General features: G+C 37.4%; 1 protein-coding gene across 3 annotated transcripts in view; it reads left to right on the top strand.

Annotated features, from left to right (window-relative positions):
* Positions 1 to 18,530, top strand: part of pdlim5a (PDZ and LIM domain 5a) — a 66,573-nt gene extending 48,043 nt beyond the window's left edge. For all 3 annotated transcript variants that reach the window (XM_057832825.1, XM_057832824.1, XM_057832823.1), the window contains 6 exons: positions 11,399 to 11,475; positions 15,553 to 15,748; positions 15,839 to 16,019; positions 17,979 to 18,099; positions 18,247 to 18,362; positions 18,428 to 18,530. In XM_057832825.1, coding sequence (XP_057688808.1) covers positions 11,399 to 11,475; positions 15,553 to 15,748; positions 15,839 to 16,019; positions 17,979 to 18,099; positions 18,247 to 18,362; positions 18,428 to 18,517 — 781 coding nt within the window. In that variant the 3' untranslated portion in view covers positions 18,518 to 18,530. The remainder of the gene's footprint in view (positions 1 to 11,398; positions 11,476 to 15,552; positions 15,749 to 15,838; positions 16,020 to 17,978; positions 18,100 to 18,246; positions 18,363 to 18,427) is intronic.
* The last annotated feature ends 3,340 nt before the right edge of the window (positions 18,531 to 21,870 follow it).

The following is a 21,870-nucleotide window of genomic DNA, read 5'->3' as shown; positions in this document are numbered from 1 at the left end:
TTAAACGTTCTCGAGTTATCTTGAACACAAACCTATTTCTGACTTCTTTGACCTTTAACACTTGACCTCATGACACCACCTCTTCTCTTATCAAATCCCTTTAGGTTTTGATAACAATCCCTTTATTCGTTCTTGATTTATCCGGAACACGAACACATAGACGCGAATAAATAAAGTAGGTTTCACCGACTGGCGGAAATACATAAAAGGACTTTGGAGGATGTTGATACTTGATGCAGGACAAACTAGTGAATTAGTCTGTAAGGATGTGTATATAAGTGCATGCGCTTGGATATGGGAGTCCGTAATGGTGCTTTATGACACTTGGAGCAGTGGGTGACAATGAAAGAAATACAATGTCCAGGTGGTTTTTGGCATGACCATCAAGTGGATATGATTGTTTGAAGGCAAGGCCCTAGCTATGTAAAATATTCCTCCTGTTAATGTTTACTTGATCGCGCTGGTGTCGTCTTCTCAAATTTGAAGTGGTGTTAAAAAAATATGATTATCTCTTATAGCTAATAAAGTTGCTGCATACGCTGATTCCTTGTGCTTGTTCTGTCTTTTCTTTTTCCCCCGATCTTTGCGTTTCTCTTTTCCTTCACCTAATAAATTCATTAAAAAAACATTCATGACCAAAGTATTTCACATAAGATGTCATACAATATCGAAGGGAAAAGACTATTTTTGCTTTATGATGGATATAGACTTAAAAAAAAAAATCTATGTTTAGTGCCCTTTAGTCCCAGTGCCGGGATTGGCGATGGTGTAGGGTCGGTCACCAACGAGCTTACACTCACAAGGGATTAACACGATTACTGGGTTCTAGATCACAGAGCTGATTTGTGTACACTCTACCCCAGGGGTACTCAAGTCCAGTCCTCGAGAGCCCCTATCCAGGTTGTTTTCCATTTCTCCCTCCTCCAACACACCTGACTCAAATAATCAGGATCATTATCAGGCTCCTGCAGAGCTTGCTGATGAGCTGATCATTTGATTCAGGTGTGTTCAAGGAGGGAGACATGGAAAACAAGCTGGATAGGGGCTCTCGAGGACCAGACTTGGGCACCCCTGCTCTACCCCCTTCAATCACTTAGCTTATGGACTCCCCCACCCCGGTCCCCCTCTTTCCCTGGTCATCAGGCCCGCCACATGGTGTCAACCGGAAATACATCTAGCTGACGATAGCACCAACATATTAGTAGTTAGTGTCGACATTCAATGTATTTCTTGTTGTTGTTGTTGTTTGTGTTTCTTTTCTTTCTTCTCTTGTGTTGCTTTTCTTCTGTTCCCCCATAACCCCTTCCTGTTCGCTGCTTTGTCATCATAAACAAGGTATGTTGAATGATCACAATGGGAGTATGTAATACTCACAATGTGAAACAATAAAACTGTTCAGACCAACTGGGCACTTAGACTTCTCCGTGTCAAACAGCTGAACAGGACAGATTTAAAAAAAAAAAAATGTTTAGTGCCCTTAAAATCTTTTTTTTTTTTTTTTTTTTTTTTTTTTTTTTTTTTTAAATATAATTATAGTAATGATTATGATCAATTTAATATATTTGTCAAATTATTTTATGTGTATAAAAAATTTTTAAAATATAAACATTGTTAAATTTAATGATAATCACATAACTACACAATTAAATAAATAATGAAATGTGTCATTAAAATGTGACTTTCAATATTTGTTCTATTCATTTTGATATTTATTTCTATATTATTAATTCATTGGGGGGAACAAGTGTGCCAACATGAAATAAATACCAAAATAAGAAAAAATATTTAAATAAAGGAATAAGTAATTAAATTTTAAAAAGTAAATGTTGAAATAAACTTCAAAATAAATGTTTAAATGTATAATAATTGTTGAGATAAAGTAACAAAAATAGAAAAAAAGAACGAAATAATTCAAATAAATAAGCCAGTTCACTGACACGCACAGCGCGAGCATATTTTTCTATCATTTCCCTTTTTCACCACTTGCACTAACCTTCATGGGAGCCGTGCTGATTTTTCTCCGCAGTGCTGCGAGAAAACAATGAAATAGCGACACTGTCATAAATCATCGTATTTCGAGCATGTGTCGAGACAAATGGCAAGTCAAATTTTACGTCGGATGTCGAAAGGGTCGTATGTCGATGCATTCATATGTCGAGTTACCACTGTATTAACCTTTGTGTCGTGTTCATTTCTCCCCCCTTTCTTTGGTCAATTTGATCGGCACCTTTGAACTCTTCCTACTCAAAAAGCATTGGTCATCACCAAATTTTCCCTTTCATCTCCCTCCAAATCCAAATGGATTGGGTGTTTATCGCCGTCAATGGCAACCAATGCATTATTTGGTTGTGCTGCACTTCAAACCAAAGTGTGTTTTTTATTTGACCATCCACCAAATGGTCCATTAACATTACTGCCACTCACTTGTGCGCACAGCAGATGGTCTATCATTCACACATGCACACTCTTCATTCTTTAGTGGAGTACAGTTGTGTCTACGAGCCAGCCATTGGTCTCTAGGAGACGATGCCAAAAGTGTGAAAACTTGTCTCCAGGGACATATGGACTGACTGTGTATTCTGGTGCCAAGTCAATGGGAACACATTTGCTGCTCTGATGCCAAAAGCCTTCAAATGATTGAGGCAGCAATTTCGGTATCTCTTCAAACAATATTAAGATACTGCTTTCTTCATTTAAATCTGTAGTGGCAACTTAGTTAAGTTTATTTTGTAGGACAAGTATTAGAAACATAGAAAGACAGAAAGATTGGTCAAAAAGAAAATTAAGAAAAATAGGTTTGTGAGTAAAAAAAATTGTTGTGATATTGGGAGATTAAAGTCATAATATTATGAGAAAAAAGTCAAAATTATACTAGAATAAAGTATTATTATGAGAAAAAAGTTGTAATATTACATTACTTTAGGTACAATATGTAATATGTACAGCACGGCTAAATTCTGATATGACGACCTACTTTCGTATGTACTTATTTAAAGAGTATTACAACACCTGGGGAAATGCTAATATTCCATCATTTATCCATAAACGCATGCCTTTTGGATTCATATCATGCCACTTCGTGTAATTACACACATCGCAACACCAAGAAAATGATAGAAATTTGGATTGATTGTCAAGCTAAAACGACCGGCGCCCGAGATCCCCGAAATCTAGCATATTGTGTGCCTGACGCCACAACTAGGAAACACCCGGCTCAGTGCTTGGTCATGACAAAGTACTGGATGGCGGCAATGATGGCAGACAATTTTGTTTCTAGTTGCAGCGACGAATCTGACGTAACGAACGTACTTTTAATGGTGACGAGGAGAGTTATGAACCTTTCTTTGGTGTTTTGCATTATCAATTTGAGCCCAAACGAAAGCCAATGCAGCCTAATGAAACGATCATTGAGGCCATAGTGAGCAATCACACTGATGAAACACCGGCAACAGATCGTGTGGGAAACACCGAATGGTTTGTTTTGCATTTCTTTTTAAGAAGCTGATACACCGTGACCGCAAAATAAAGTAATATATAGAATAATTATCATTTATTGTGCTATCATAGGTTTTCGCTCTGCCAATCTACACAAATATGAATGGGATTAAAGGATTTGTCGTATATATTTTACGAGCGATAATTTATACAAGTGTCCAGTGCTAAATCCAGTGCGTGATATGTTTTTAATTATAAAAGAGTGCTCACTCTGGCCATTTCGAGCTTGGCTGCTCCCCTCCTTTGCTTTGCCTGGGGTGGTCTCATCAGTGCCAGTCATCGTCCTCTTTCTTGATATCTCGGGACATTTAGGTTGCTGCGCATGTATGGTGGGCACCGCATCTGCTTTCAGCAGCAATTTCTTGGAAAAACCTGATTTCATTTGTCCATAGTTCGAATAGCTTTTAGGTGTAAAATGCGCACCACACAAAACCGTGCCGGAGCTGTGCTTGCAGAATTAGCCCTCTTTGCACGGACAAACTTTACCCATTGTCGGCGTAGTCCAGCTCTTTTTCTTGCGTTCGGGAACTCATGGGTACTACATTGCGGCAAATGGCGATTTGTACACCTCATAGCACGACAGATTTGAACCATCTTAGTGATTTTTTGATAAAACACGAACGTAACTCTCTCGTCGATAAACAACGATGGCACCTGCCTCGACCTTTTGCTTCCTGGCTGTGACGTCATTCCCCATTCGGCTGTTTCCGGGCTACATTCAGAAATGTTCGTAATTTTCGATAATTGGTCATGAATGTGATTTATTTTTTATTTGTTATCTTGCCACATAACGGATCTATTGATATTTCACAGTATTATAATTCTGTTTAAATACAGTGGTACCTCTACATACGAAGTTAATTCGTTCCAGGACCTTGTTTGTACGTCAAAATGGTCGCATGTCCCACAGGATTTTCCTGTAAAAATACATTATAATTCCATTAATTCGTTCCACAGCCCAAAAACCTACACTACAGTAAATCCATAGTAAATACTGTTGGTATTATTACAAATGGCAATTACACATAGCAAAAATATATTTATAAAAACCGTAATAATAAAATAATAATAATAATTCCTGTACTCACTAAGGATGGGAATTGATAGGATTTTTACGATTCCGATTCCATTACCGATATTGCTTAACGATTCGATTCTTTATTGATTCTCTTATCGATTCTAATTTGGGGAAAAAGAAGAACAAACATTTTGATTGGCATCTAGTTTGTTTAATCAGAAGTCACAACCTTGCAAACTCACAACGAGGTCAAAAGAGGCCCAAAGCCTCGATGTTAACTGTGGCAATATGTAACTGTGGCAAATAGACAAGAATGTGTAAAATTTACTAATACATCTTTCTAATAGAAATAAAAAATTTAAAAAATCCTTTTTTTTTTTTTTTTAAAGGACATGCAGTGGGGCAAATAAGTATTTAGTCAACCACTAATTGTGCAAGTTCTTCTACCTGAAAAGATTAGAGAGGCCTGTAATTGTCAACATGGGTAAACCTCAACCATGAGAGACAGAATGTGGAAAAAAAAGAGAAAATCACATTGTTTGATTTTTAAAGATTTTTTTTTCCAAATTTGAGTGGAAAATAAGTATTTGGTCACCTACAAACAAGCAAGATTTCTGGCTGTCAAAGAGGTCTAACTTCTTCTAACGAGGTCTAACGAGGCTCCACTCGTTACCTGTATTAATGGCACCTGTTTTAAATCATTATTGGTATAAAAGTCCACAATCTCAGTCAGTCACACTCCAAACTCTACTATGGGCAAGACCAAAGAGCTGTCGAAGGACACCAGAGACAAAATTGTAGAATGGGCCAAAATACCAGCAACAGTGTGTGAAAGGTTTGTGAAGTTACAGAAAACGTTTGGCCTCCGTTATTGCCAACAAAGGGTACATAACAAAGTATTGAGATGAACTTTTGGTATTGACCAAATACTTATTTTCCACCATGATTTGCAAATAAATTCTTTAAAAATCAAACAATGTGATTTTCTTTTTTTTTTTTTTTTTTTTTTCCACATTCTGTCCTTCATGGTTGAAGTTTACCCATGTTGACAATTACAGGCCTATCTAATATTTTCAAGTGGGAGAACATGCACAATTAGTGGTTGACTAAATACTTATTTGCCCCACTCTATGAGCTGATAGTACTAAAAAAAATAGTAATAAATACTGTCAAATACAACAGAACTGTGCGTAGTGCAAATGTGCAAAATTAACAATTCTTTTGCAGAAAAATAAGCATGTCTGCTTTTTCAGGTAGGATACGTGATCTTTCTGGGCTTATGGTGTCTCCAGCAGTGGAGAACACCCTCTCAGATGGGGTGGAGAAAGCCTGCACACACAGAAAGTGTTCAGCTAGTCCAGACAGCATGGGCAGCGAATCTCTTTTGTTGTCCCAAATATTAACAAGTTCATAATTAGGTTGGTGTAATTACATAAGGACGGTTGGATTTCATACAATATGAGAGGAATTTTAGCATAATCCTCCGTCAACTTGGATTTGTTAACTTCCTTGACATAGTTGGGGCAATCTATGGAATAAAAGTGGTTTGGGACCATCCTATCTCGAATAACGGGCGAAAATACGCTGATTGGCTGTAGTCGTCAGGTGTATTTCGGGAAGTAATTTGGAACATCCACTTCCATTAGTCGTAGCAACACAAAAATACCACCATCGGATGCGGAGGTACATACTTTTGTTTGAAATCATTTGTCAGATTGGCCCTACGACCAACCAAATTCAAATATTTCAGAACAAAACACTGATTGGTGGACTACCGACCAAAATGAATATTAAAATTGCTAATAAAATCGTTCAGGATTATTTTAGAAGCATATATGTTATATTTTTCTTATATTCAACGAGGAATACGATAGAACCATTAATAGACTTTTTGGGAAAAATCCCCAGTAGTCTCATGACTAATGACCTGGCCTGTGAAAATCAACGTAAAGCCATTCGGTGATAGGTCACTTTTTGAATAGTTACGCAGCCTTACTTGCTGACTTGAGCGTACGTAACACGCGTAAATAACATGACGATAATGTGATGTAATTGGAATCTATAAGAGAATCCTGCCCAACTATACCATTGAATTGAAACGCACAAAACCAGTTCTCTATAGGAACCGGGTCTCGATTCCCATTCCTAGTATTCATGTAACGAATCGGGTTTTAATGTAGTGGACTTGTTTTGCGTGCTGTACCTGAACACACCGCATCGCTGACGTGACAGTGCGGTTGAGATTTACTTTCTCTTTTAATGTTCTGTTGAGAACACCATCAACTGTGGAGGACAGCAGGTGTGTTGGGTTGCACAACCTCTGAACAAAAATGATAAAAACCTGACGAAGCTGGCAATTTCGTAGGCGATTTTACCACAATAATAATAGTCACCTTAACTTACAAAGACTGGCGAAAGGAGGTCGGAGGAGGACCGTGGAGATTGTCGACATTCTACGGCCGTATTCTTGTGCCAGTTCACGGATGCGCACTCCACGCTTATATTTTTCCATCATTTCTATCTTTATTTCAATGGTAATCGTCACCTTTTCCGTTCTTTCACCACCTGCACTAACCTTCTTCGAACCTGTGTTGATTGCTCTCACAAGAAAATCCGCCGTGCGTCCGTCTGCGGCGCTGTCATGTCGTCGTATTTCGAGCATGTCGTCGGTTGTAGAGACAAATGGCAAGTCAAATTTTACATCGGATGTCCAAAAGATCGTGTGTCGAAGCGATTGTATGTCGAGGTAACACTGTACTATGAAACCTAAAAAAACCCATAAAATACATTTTAATTGTATGCATTTTGTGTTTATTTACTTTCTTACAAATATATTCAATCGTTAAAATAATATGAAATACAATAATAATTAATATTTAAAAACAATAATAGGCTAATAATTAAAAGATAATAGTAGGGCTGTCAAACGATTAAAATTTTTAATCGAGTTAATTACAGCTTAAAAATTAATTAATCGTAATTAATCGCAATTAATCGCAATTCAAACCATCTCTAAAATATGCCATATTTTTATGTTAATTATTGTTGGAATGGAAAGATAAGACACACGACTGATATATACATACAACATACGGTACATAAGTACTGTATTTGTTTATTGTAACAATAAATCCACAAACGGCATTAACATTCTTTCTGTTAAAGTGATCCACGGATAGAAAGACTTGTAGTTCTTAAACGATAAATGTTATAGTTACAAGTTATAGTAATTTTATATTAAAAGCCCTCTTCATGTTTTCGTTTTAATAAAATTTGTAAAAATTTCAATCAAAAGTAGAGTTAATATAATAATAAGAATAAAAATAACAATAATAAAAATAGAGTGATCAAAGTTTTACGTGTATTTTGCATAGCTATTTTGATATGGAATGCCAGTTCATTTTGCATTGTTGTTTAAGAATAGGGCCTCATTACTATAGGCTGAAGTGCTTTTCTTTTTGTGAAATTTTTTTTTTTTTTTTTTGGAGAGATAGGAATATTATTTTTGTTGTGCTTTCACTAAACGATACTTATTTATTTGATACACTGCCAATGGGTTTTCCCATTGGCATTTCCCATTGGCAGTGTATCAAATACTTGTTCTCCCCACTGTATGTTTGTTGTGAAGAAGTTGCCAATAGACCCTACCCACGTGACGTCACAACTCCGCCCTCCTGACTGGTGCCGCCCAATTGTCCGTCAACACATCGTGTTTACCTGTTACGGCTACGTACATTCCTCCTATTTACGACGTGTTTTTCTGCTCGTTAACATCAATAATCAAAATGGTGAAGGCGTGTGTGGCAGTCGGTTGCAATAACAGAGAAGATAGACGGAGAGACTTGAAGTTCTACCAGATTCCGAGAGACCCGGAGAGGAGAGAGCGAGATGGGCTGCTGCAATTCGACAAGAAAACTGGGCTCCAAACGATTACCACAGATTATGTAGTAGTCATTTTATATCTGGTAAGATGCATTTAATACATATTTAGAGGGTTTTGGGCTGACAACCACAATTAAGATCATTGCTAGGCTAATCGCCGACAACATACATGTATGTATGTAGTGAGAGTGCTATCGCTAAACCATATAAACATTAAAAGCCCTAACTCCATTGACAAATGACATGAAATACATTAGACTTGACAGTGGATGTTAGCAAGAACAAAAGATTTTGAATTGAAAATTTCGTAACTCACCTTTCCAAGCACAAGATAGATTCCTGCCGAATTTTCGTGGACCTGTTTCACCCAACCAGCAACGAAGTATTTATAAGCCTCCAAGCTCTTAAAGTTTTTCAAACTTTCGTGAGAATAGGCTGATTTTGTGTGGACAAGATAGTTGTGCATATCAGGGTAGCTAGCAGATGTCAGGCAAATACGGCGGAGACAGCGGGTCGAAAAACATCGATTTAGGCATCAAATATGGATCTGGTGAATGGATAAACTGAAGCTTTTCCACATAACGCCTTTTATGCAACGCATCAAGTGAGTTTACGGCATCCGAAAGCACCGGGTCTTCCATGAAATGCATGTTAAATTGCTCGATCAATTGAGACCATTGATAATACAGACACAAAATGACGGACAAGGGGGCGGAACAATACAGCGATCACGTGATTTTGTGACGTCGGTGGGTAGGGTCTATAAACGGCGCGGTCCAAAGAACGCCTGTGTCCACTCGCCTTTACTGTATTAAATATATCTGTACATATCTTACACTAAATACAACAAGAGACACATAATTGCCACTAAAAGAAAGAAAACTTACTGAAATATGTGTGGCGCACAAATAGCAGTTGACGTTGCATTGTGAATACAGCATAAACGTCTCACAACTACTAATTCTCCCACGTTTTGAAGAAATAACATGAGTATGGAACAGCGCTGCCCCCAAGCGGCCGGTGGCATTCTCTTCACTCTTAATGCCCATAAACGGCCTCATTGTATAATATGTTTGAGGCAATATGCGAGATGGTCATTCACCCAAGCGCCAGCAGAGGGCGGCAAAACTCCATAACAACAAGTGAGCTTTTCACTGAACAGTCATTTAAATCTGTCTGAGCGGGACATCTGCGTTAATTGTGTCAAATATTTTAACGTGATTAATTAAAAAAAATTATTAACGCCCGTTAACGCGATAATTTTGACAGCCCTAGATAATAGCTAATAATTTGTAAGTTAAGTTTTTAAATGATTAGATGGCAACAATGGCTAGACATAACTCATTTTGAAAACGGTCAACTGAAATTTGAACTGGTTTGCATAGAAAATGATCTTTCCCAACGTGGTCACTAATATTCTTACTGTTAGTTACTGCATTTTTTATGGTTTTTTTTGCTTGCCAGAACAAATGAATGACATTTCAATTCATTTATATCCCAAAATACTACAGTACATTAAAGAAATAAATTGGGTCTGGGTACGTATAAAAGCCTTCTAAAAGCCTTGTGTGTTGGTTAGTTCGCAGGATAAACACACCGGCAAAGACTATGCATTTCTCCCACAGTAATAAGACTAATTGAATATAGTAGATAATGGTGATAGCATTACGCCGACAAAACAGTGCTGATAAAATCACACACTTCATCCTTCCTCTTGCAATACTGTATCTTGAGTCAACAAACTCATTCTGTGTCCAGATGGGCTGCTAATGAATGGGAACAGTGGAGCTCTCTTAGTTAATCAACCAATCAATGGGATAAACCTTGCTCCTAATTGGCCCAGATGGCGTACAATATAAACGAGCGGCGGCGTAATTGCAATCAGAGGTGGGTATTAACGCGTTACATATACTCCGTTTACTTGAGTACCTTTCTGTGAAAAATGTACTTCCAAGAGTAGTTTTACCACGCCATACTTTTTACTTTTGTAGATTTGATTTATTCTACATATTAGAGTTGACTTTATTTTTGTCAGAGATGCCCACAGTGGCTTTACCAGTTTCAGTAATGAGACTCAACAGTAGCAACAATAATCACAAGACTACTCGTTACCAATCCGTCAGTCTTGCAGTCGGAAGTTTATGATTACGGCGGCCTGTTCAATGAAGTGGCGTCTTTGAATCAGCGTAAACTATTTGACATAGACATTACTCGAAAACCGGAGATATGATTGTTTCAATTTTATTGTAGGAAATATTTTCTCCACTAGAAGGCATTCATGCATCCATGCTCTTTGGACAGGTGGTGTATCATTTCTGTATATTTCTAGTCGGAATTTCGTATGTTTCGTGTATTTTATTTGGCCTAATCTGATCATGTCATATGTTATAGTACAGTTACTGCACACAGTATAATAATGAAGTAACAGTTCTATAGATAACGTTGTAAGCAGTTACTCACAATGTTAATCATGACTTGAGTATTCTTTTCACAGAATACGCTTTCACTTTTACTTGAGTAATATTATTTTGAAGTAACGCTACTCTTACTTGAGTCAAATTTTTGGCTACTCTACCCTTCTCTGCGCTTGATGAACGAGGGGTTGGTGATCCTCACCAGATTCTGACAACGAGAGATGTCAAATTTTCTTGAAATGTTTCAGTGGCACATTCAACGCCCACAAAAATATGTCCATTTACTAAGAGTGATTTTCAACCTAAAAAAAATCTCCATTGGTGATCATTGTTTTTGACAAAAAAACAAAAACAAAACAAAAAACACTGTCCTAAGGCACCTGAGATCATATTCTCATTTACAATTCTGATTTAGCAGTAGCGATGCAATATAATATGGAAAAATAATACTGCGCGTGATGCCCATTAGTCTGGCTTGGAACAAAATACTCTAGCAACAGCTTTGGAATCAAAATGCATCACATTTAATATGAATATTGGCTTGACATATGTCCAATTGCATGTCAATGGTTTACTTTGCTTTTCACAGTGAAGAAGAGCAAGAGCCTAGCAGCCACAATTCAGCTTCTGTCAAGACCATGATCAAATCACACCCAACAACCCAGGGTAATTCTCTTTTGATGTATGTGTGTACACATTAATGGTTTATAATATGACGACACATATCACCAAAACGATAGGAAACTTTCTATCGGTATGTTACATGTCTCTTGTCACTATCGCTGTAAATAGACCTGTTATTGACTTACAACATTTTGGGATTCTACATGCAATAGTAGTACCACAAATCAGCCCCAAGATGTCCCTACAGCCACTCCATAGTTAGCCATTTGGTTCTCCTGCCAACCGTATGTGATTAATACATACACAGTCAACACAATTGGTTCCGATATCAATAATATTTCTTTATTAATGATATTTTGCTTACTTAATATATGTAATATATATGTATATATATTAATACAAAAATTTTGCCCGTAAAGTGTTCATTCGCTGCCACTCTCAGCAGCCAATGACTGTCCATTCGCTGCCTCCATCCCGCTTCAAACGTATTGGACAGCTGCTAGTGACCAACTCATTTCAATTCATGACAGGAGCATGAAAAACCCTTTCATCACCCTTACCAAAATGGCATCCGGGCAGCCATGTTGGTAGTGGCGACGTTTCCTTCAAAGTCAATGCATTTTAATTTCTCTTTTTCCTCAATCGTTTTTTAAAAAGATTATTTTATCAATTTCATAGCATCTACTATTTACTCTTTTGCTGTCATCGACACCATTAGATGTCCCATCCTTTTGAAGTGTGAGGGTTCGCAGCGAATGAACAAATGAGCAAACGCTGCCACCCACCCGCTTTGAATAGATTGGACACCAATTAGTAATAAAGTAATTTAAAATCAAAGCAGAAAGATGATTAGAAACCACTTGATTGGACGTCTACTATCATTTTGGAAAGGGCAACAAGTTTTCCTTTTTTTAGTACGGCATGTGTCGCTGGAGGCCATTTTGGGTAGGACTACATCTGGAGGAGTACACATTGCACGGCATTGGCGTGTTATTTCCTGGTACTTCCTGATTTTAGTTCCGTATTGGTACCAATACTAGTATTACCTCTCGTAACAAGTACAGTCGTACATCAAGATACGAAATGAACGTGTTCTGGATTGGCTTTCGTAAGATGATTTCTTGTGGTATAATGATTCTGAATCCCGTTTTACTTGTAAATAGCCTGATCCGTTCCAAGCCCTTCTAAAAACACCACATTGTAATGCTTAACCACTCCCTTGTGGCACTTATGTTTAACTGATTTGTTAGGCTCATGCTACAGACGTTATCACATGACTACCCAAGCTCATAGCAAATGCGCAGTGCTAAAAGACAAGCTAAATTCAGCAGTCATTGCTTGCTATTTCATCTTGCTTTTTGTGCCTTGTAAGTTATATTCTGTAGTTTCATATACATAGGTATTATGTAGCACTTTGTGGTGTGTATATTTTGTTTGTTTGCATTTATAGTCAAATGCATTTGTGATGTCAAGAGTTGCAACTCCATTTCCCAAAGTGCAATGGGATTACTCATGGGGTCCCAGGACATTATATACAAGGAAATGTACTCTACCCTGTGCGACTGGTAGAGTGAAAATGAACCTGTTCATGAAAGAAGACTTCGAAAAATAAGATAAATAACACAGCAGTTACATTATTGCATTGCTGTGAGCATGAATTATTGGCTATTACAGTACGGATTATCTTCCATATGATGAAGATTTTATGTAATATGAAGCGTATAAGCTACGGAAAAATTTTCGTAAAATGAATTTTTCGTGTACCAAAGCTTTTGTATCTCGAGGTACTATCGTATTAGTAGATAAATAGCTATCCATACATTTGAACCAAAATATTTAGACTACCGTGCTGCTTCTGTCTACGCTGGCTAGTGTTAGTTTGCAGCTCTACTTGATGATGCATTTAAAATTTGTGGCAGGTCGGTTTAATTTCAATCCAAAAATAAAGCACACCACTACTACACATCTGTGTCCATCCACCATCCACATTTTGTGCCTCCATGTTTCGCCAGGTGTCAGTTTGAGCAACTGGAGTTTGTTTGTGTGTTTGAGAGTATGTGTGGAATGTGTCTTTTTACGATGAGTGTGGAATTTCTTAGTTTTGAGTTAGCCCGCCTTTTTAACACCTGCTGGGTACGTGCGTGGACCAAAAGGGCAAAAGTTAAACAACTTGTGCACCTGGAAGGAAAATAGTCACGAAATGCATCATTTCTTTCCTCAGAAAAGAGGGTTTGGAGACCTCTGCTTTACTTCTACAAACAGACAACACTTTAATTGTGAAAGAATCGTATTTAATAATTTGAAGGAAAAAAACACAATATTTCATTTTTCTGATTTGTAAGTGAGAAAAATGTAACTAAAAGCCAGTATTTCTTGGGAGTATTTTGATTTTTATCAATGATGGTAGTATTTAAGTCAGTCCAATCTGAGTAGTACGGATTTCCCGCCCTTCATCTTACCATAATTAACCCCCAGTCCAATTGGATTGCGCTTCTATTGCAGCCAATGAGTTAACTTATTTTTTAAATGAGGGAAAAAAAACACACTCAACAGTGTAAATCAAGTCATTTTTCTGCTTGTTTTCCTATTTTTTTCTTTTTTTTTTTGGAGTGGGGTGGATGGGTTAAGTAGTAAATTGAGTGAAATACACTGGCTGGTTTCAAACTCAGCCCAAAGTTCTGCATCTGGCTTGCCATCATGTGCATCTACTTCATGTTTAATAATTAATCAACCAAAAAGACAATATTTAATATGTATCCTTTTTCATTTTTAAAAAAATAAAACTAAAATGAAAATAAAATTGAAAATAAAATGAAGTAAAATGGAGGAATTTATTAATGCATTCCTCCTTTTTTATTATTCATTAATTATTTATTGTTTAACTATACATAGTGTGTATGCGTGTGTGTGTGTGTATGTGGGTATGTTTGTATACATATAAATGGGGCAAAACACAGACATGACTGAAAAAGCAGTTTCTGCCCTTGCAACCCTCTTTAAAATAAACTGCTGTATTTTAAGCCAAAAGAACTGTTGTGTTTGAAAGAACAATATGTCTATATGTTGCCATACCAGATTGATGGCAAGTAAAGCCCCCAAACTATTTTTTATTTGTCCTTTTTACCCTCAAAACCCCCGTTTACATACGTCGCACAACCGCTTGTTTCAACCCGCCACAAAACGTAGATAATTAATTATATTTATTTTTCAAAATGTTTGTCATTTTTAGCTTAGAATCATTAATTGATATCTAATATTCGTTTTAAAAAAAAAACGACTTCGACAAATTATTCACTCACATAAAGAATTTTAAACTGTTAAACAAATGACGTCACAATGAAAAAAATTGTGTCCGTAAAAAAATGACGGATATCTTACTCATAACTATCGCTTTACTGTATTTTTTTCGTTACTATCGTGTTTTCTCCGATATGTTAGATGATAAATAATCGATCCCAAAAAAGTAAAATTGAAGAACAACATTTAAAAGGGAAAATATATGAAAAAGAACATCTCGACCACGTCTTGATGTCTGCGATTTCTGCATCGCGACCCTTGTTATATGACCATATTTCACCCATAAAATCCCCAAAAAATCCAGCTGTGGCCATTCACAGCTGTGTCGTGACACTCAGTGTTACATGCTCCGTGGAGCTTTTTGATCGAAACAAGGTAAGTACGCGATAATATCTTATTAAAGTCATGGCGTCTTTAATTCTGCTCTCGCGTGCTCTCGCCTCCAGATAGGGTTTTGCAGTAAAATTTTTTTTTTTTTTTTTTTTTTAATGCTCTCCTGTTTAAAGTTTGTCTTCCCCTACAAAATTGAGATTTTAAGCTCTTTCCAATTAAGTATCACACATGCATATTGGACAATTTTGAAAGTTGGCCAAATTGGGAGTCTCAGAGCAGAACTTCAAGTCACCTGAGTGTTTTCCGGCATATATGTAAATGTATACAGAATATGTACATTTTGAGATATTCACACATTTTGAGATTTTTTTAAAGTATATTTTGTATCTTTTGGTCAATTTTTATTGAGGAATTGAAGGGTTAAATATTTCTAATAGGTCTGTTGTTTTAACTTCTACGCTCACTGAAGTCTCACCATCTTCCCCTCAGGTGTCATTTCACAGTGTAGTTTAATCAGCCCATCGTTTGGCGTAAAGTCCAATGGCGGCACGCCTGTGTGTCCCGCCCCTGTCCGCCCTGTGCCTGGGGCCCACCCTAAAGACCAGGACTCGCTGGTGCAAATGGCTGAACACTACCCCGCTGGGACTCGCACACCCATGTGCGCCCACTGCAATAAGGTCATTAGGTAAGGGAAGAAAAAAATGGGAATATCCTATCACCATGAAGACATTCAGTACATAATTACCATGCAGTTGTGTAATTGTTGTTGCTTTAGGGGCCCATTTTTGTTAGCGATGGGGAAATCGTGGCATAAAGAAGAATTCAATTGCGTCCACTGCCGCACCTCCCTTGCCGACATCGGCTTCGTGGAAGAGCAAGGCAGCGTTTACTGCGAACACTGCTACGAAGATTTCTTTGCGCCCACATGTAGCCGCTGTCAGGCCAAGATACTTGGCGTGAGTATTATTAACTGAGCTGTGTCGAGTAGCCAAAAATGAGAGCGAGTAACGCTACTTTCTAGTAATATTACTCAAGTAAAAGTACAAGTAATCATCCATAAAAATTAGTCAAATATAAGTAAAAAAGTATTCAGTGGAAAGAACACTGAAGTGATTGGTAACATTGCGAGTAACTGCTTTCAATGCCTAATTTTTTGCTTTTTTTACACAATGTTTTTGCCAGTGGAAATCTTTGATCTAATACAAGGGTCGGCAACCTTTAACAGTCAAGGAACTGCTTCAACCTAGTTTCTATAGGAAAGACAACACTGGGAACTGCACACACATATGGACCTTTGATATAATTGCATCAGCTCTATTCAAACATTTTTCTGTGGTGCAATTTTCACACTTTTATTCACAGAACACTCACACAGGTCATGAATTCACTAACTATGTAAAGTCATGGTTGCAACTTGGAAGGTAAAACCACATGTCTTTGCGCCTGTGAATGGCATAAGGACTTATGGTTAGTGATTTCATTGTTGGTGATTTCATGATCTGCATGAGTGTTAACAAACACACAAAACAGTGAGCCTGACTTGATCTGCCTACTAAAGGGAAGTTAAACTTATTTGTTAAATCCTACAAGCACCAGAAACAAAATATAGTCAAATATTTATGTATTTCATATAAAACTGGGCATAATCAGAGGGTTCAAAGTGGCTCCGGAGAAGCGGGTTGCCTACACCTGGTGTAGCGGAAAATTTTGATACCAAATTGTTGATTCCTTCATTAGACAAGGACATCTTTTTAAATGATCTATTGATACTTGGCAAACATACTGTATATCGATAACCTATTGGTATACAAAGTATCGTGACATATCACCATTTCGATATATCACACCCCTAGTGTGATCTGTGATTTGCGTTTCCATCAAACTGATTATACTTTAACAAAATAATGAATTGATCCAGAGGTACCGTTACTCTTACCCACGAGTTGACGTCGGACTGCCCTGTGTGTGCTAAGCTTTAAAATCTATGAGGCCACAGGTGTAAGTTTAAGGCTAAGAAGCCCAGATATGCGAGCTCTGCCGAGAGTTCAGCGATATTCACCCGTCACGTGTTCCAAAGCTCTCGAGGGCCTCCCAAAGCCTCCGTTTCTCACACATCTTCAAGCGGCTTAAGGCGTCTTATGAAGCTGTTTTCTCGCCCTTTTGCTCCTAAGCCTCTTCAATTTAGTGTGACCCAGCAGATTTTTCATCGATTCCAGGTCCCTGTGGTGTTCTCACACTTTTCAGAGTGGGGAATGTCTATTTTTAAGCCGAGTCATGAGCTCCCAGAAGAAGCAGGAAAAAAGTGGGGGACTTAAGTTAGTTGTAATTGTACACTTGTGACGTTTTGATTCAACGGGGACGCTGTGTCAGAAACGTTCCTTACAGTTATTACTATAATGCTAGTCATACTAAGTGCAGTTTTCAATGCGGTAGATTTTCATCCATTACTTTTGAGGATGGATTACATCACCAATCGATCTGATGTCATCCGTGTACAAGAGTCCATTTTCGCGGTTTAGTTGTTTTTATTCATTATTTAATTCTATGAGTGCCATTGACGGTGATCAACGTCCAATCATATGGCGTCCAGTCATCTTTCTGCTGTGAATTTAAATGAGTTTGTCACTTAAAAACTTAATTAAAACTCCTTAAATGAGTTTATCACTAGTAGTAGTAGACGTCCAATCCATTAAAATTGGGGGGTAGCAGCGAATGAACGAATCCTCACACACAGAGGTTTTGCGTTTTAACTCCAGGGTGGAATTAATGGTTACTTTTGTAAAGGATTTCACAAAATAAAATGATCAAATAAAAGCTTTTCTGGAAGAATTATTAAATTGAATTCTTGTTAGAAAGAATCTGAGATTTTCTTTTTAGTTCATATCACCTAAAAGTTCCCTAAATGATTTTTCCAGGAAGTGATCAATGCCCTGAAGCAGACTTGGCACGTCTATTGCTTCCTGTGCGCCTCCTGTCAGCAGCCCATCCGAAATAACACCTTCCACCTGGAGGATGGAGAGCCTTACTGTGAGCAAGGTAAGCCCAGGAACCAGCAGAGATCAAGTCAAACGTGTCAACAGTCACCTTTGCCATTGACGGCAAAAAAGTCCAATCCATTTGAACTGGATTGGACGTCTATCGCATCAATGGACGGAATGACTTCAACATCACTGCCTTTTACAGACTTCTACAGTTTGTTTGGCACCAGTTGCCATGGTTGCGAGTTTCCCATAGAAGCGGGAGACAAGTTCCTGGAGGCCTTGGGCTACACGTGGCATGACAACTGCTTCGTGTGCGGAGTAAGTCTCCAGTCATCGGCAATATTTGCGAGGAAAAATGAATAATTTATATTTTTGTACCCCAGGTGTGCTCCATCAGTCTGGAGGGCCAAACCTTCTTCTCCAAGAAAGACAAACCTCTTTGCAAAAAACATGCACAAACACTTAAAATATAATTATTTTTTGGAAGTGATGATGATTTAATGCATTTTCTTTTTTTGAGAGTGAAGTTTCATTTTGGGGGGGGGGGTCATTTTTAACAGAAACACAAAAAATGTAATAGCTATAGTTCATGCAGACTGTTTTTTTTTTTTTTAAAACATCAGTATTACAATTTAAAAATCTACTTACATATTCTATGTATTCTTCAATTCTGTAATTTAAGTTTTTTTTTAAATGTCAAACAAATTGCCAATTTTTGTGGAAGAAAATTTGAAACTGTTGAAACAAATAATTGCAAATATGCATACATGTATTGCGATATTAAAATATAAATATTAATTGTGTAATCGAATCCTTTTTTTATTATTATTATTAAGTTTTATTTCCAAACACATAACAAACATTGTATTTGTTTTCTATCAATATGCCTATATATATATATTAGGGCTGTCAAAATTATCGCGTTAACGGGCGGTAATTATTTTTTTAAAATTAATCACTATAAAATATTTGACGCAATTAACACACATGTCCCGCTCAGACAGTACTCTGCCTTTTGGTAAGTTTTACAGCAAGGCTTTCTGTGCTGTCTAACAGCGAACTCTTGTGGTCGCTTTGCGACATGGTTTATTGTTTTCTTGCCAGTTCAATATGGCTGCACGACGTCTCGAGCTGACGCCTACGTTGTAATGTTGTCCTTATATGATCCTTGGACAAGATTTGTCCGTAAGTATGGTTGTTGTAAAGAATGTACATATTATGTTAGTAACCGAAATGTTATATTTTTTGTATGAGACGCTTTTTGTTTATGTTTAGTGAACCTGTATAGCGTGCTAGGCTAACGTTGTTGCTAATGCAATGCTTGTGTACTTTTTTTTTGTAGTTTTATGACGGTCTAAAGAGGACAATGGTTTGAGGCCATTTTATTAATAAATCAGATGATCATATTTTATAGATGGTTTGAATTGCAATTAATTGCGATTAATTAGGATTAATTTTTAACTGTAATTATATATATATATATATATATATATATATATATATATATATATATATATATATATATATATATGTATATACACTGTATATATATCTGTACATAAATTGTTAATTTTTATAATTTTTTTTTTCAATATTACAGTTACTCTACCATATCTGTTTGGAAAAATAACCACCATATAAGAAACTGCTGTATTTTGCTGTGAAAAGGTGCTCCTCACAGTCAAAATAATTGGACGTCTACCTCCGTCAATGGCAGCCAACGACGTGAGAACACTTGAAATGTTCTAAACCTGTTCCCTTAGTTTGAGATTTCTAAGTGTTGATTTGACAAAGTTATAGCATGATCCAAAAAAGAGCTAATTTGTCGCCATCAATGGAAAGAAGGGTGATTTGACTCTTCCAGCTTGTGAGCATGCTCACAAGCACAGGTAACAGCGCATGCATGCACTGCGTGGAGAATGCAAGTCCTGCTTCCATTTTTTCCAAAGAATAGCTGTCAACTTCGTTTTTTTCCCGACACCGTGATGGCCCAGCACGTCAGTTCAATGTGAGTCAACCTTATTCAACTTTTTGACTCAAAGTCTTGCCTCAAATGCTTTGTAGATGAACATCCATAACTTAATAATGATCATAAATCTGTCTGTTTCCCCTTTATAGAGTAAGCCCCTTCAGTGTGTCGCTTTTATATCCATCCCACTTGTTCATATAGAGAACGCCCACATCTTTGAAAACCCAGTCCACGGTTTCCCTGTACCTTGCTAGCAGTACTACCTTTTTATCGCAGTCGGCGCACTACTTACCTTTGTTGTTTTGCAGTCAAAAGTTACATCCCAGCTCTAAAATAACGCTGCTACTTAGTTGCTGCTGCTAGCTAGTTATTCTGAAATGCATTGTGAAGATCCTAGTAGAGTTAAGTGTGCACTCTTGTTACCACTATCTTTGGGATGACTTCCTACTGGAGCATCAGCTGTGTTTCTCATTTCACGCACAGATGAGTACAGGAGCTGAGCTCATTCATGTATGATTATCATCAGTGGATAGTCATAAAAATACACAGGGGGGTAATTTGAGCTGGATCTTGCCTCCCTGTGTTCCGGGACTTATTTGGGCAGATCCGGCATCTCTCGTGCACATAAAATAATAATAAAATAAAAACGTTGGGGGGGAGAAGGAGAGGAGTCGTTGATGGCTTTCTCCACTTTATTGTGGCAACAATAAGAAAACAATAAACAAAATAATAGCGGACTGCCGCCACATTTGACCGCGAACTTTAGCTTCTCGCTCGTCTCCCCCTCGCTTTCTACTACTCACAGCTCTCCAGTCCCAGCGTCTCTTGAACGGGTCATGCATAGTGTCTTGTTTTGAGCTTTTGTTGACAAAGGTATTGAACACACGACGTGCTGACAACTTTGTTTCTTTATTAACACATGGAGCTAACAGTACGGACACAGCTTGGGGCTCTCGGCAGGCTGTGCCTTTCTATCGCACTCCCGCATCACGTGACCAAAACAACAGTAAAGTTGCGTGCACTTCAGGGTGCCTCGGAAAACATATCAGAATATTACATGTAGTTACGGACATTACAGTATAAAATAAAATAATAATATGCATAAATTCATTTACCCAACAAATCCCAATAATTGCATGTTGTTTATAAAAAATTTACATCATTTGAAAGAGTCAGAGCTTTGTTGATGCACTGAAAAGCTGGACCAGCAAATCACGCCCGACATAAAAATAAATAAATAAAAAATAAAACTTCAAATTTGCGGCATCTGGGGAGCAAGCAGCCAGGATCAAACGGTATTTCAACATGCCAAAAAGATAGTTGCTAGTTGATAGTTTACTGTCTTTTTTCAAAAATAAGGAAGATGGTTCAAAACTGGTCAGAAAAGCACAGAGAAACGAAACAAAAAAAGAAGTCCCACAGCATGGCAAGTGGACATTTGTGTTTTGTTTTCAGCACCATTTTCTGTTCCGGGACCTGTCCCGGTGTAGTCATCCCTGCGCTGTCATATGTACTTTGCGTTCTGGCACCTTATGATTTATAGATTAAGCACTGATAATACACTAATAATAATCACGCCACCACCTTTGTTGGAGTCAGAGCAGAGGAGCAAAGAGGGCCAAAACGTTTGGCATGTACTGTACTGTATGTAAAAATGTTATGTATAATGTTTGGATATATGTTTGTGCCAAGAGTGATGGAAGAAAAAATATTTTATTTGTTTCATTATTTATCATTTTATTTATTCAGTAATTGAAACCTTAAAACAATTATGTTTTTTTCTTTTTTTTTGGGGGGGGGGGTTAACCCTGTATTTAGTTTTAGAAAGTATTTTTAAATCTATTTTGTTTTCGGAAT

Source organism: Corythoichthys intestinalis, chromosome 3, assembly GCF_030265065.1.
Source record: "Corythoichthys intestinalis isolate RoL2023-P3 chromosome 3, ASM3026506v1, whole genome shotgun sequence".
Taxonomy (NCBI): Eukaryota; Metazoa; Chordata; class Actinopteri; order Syngnathiformes; family Syngnathidae; genus Corythoichthys; species Corythoichthys intestinalis.
Note: the sequence above shows the minus strand (reverse complement) of the source record. Positions and strands in the feature narration are given on the sequence as shown.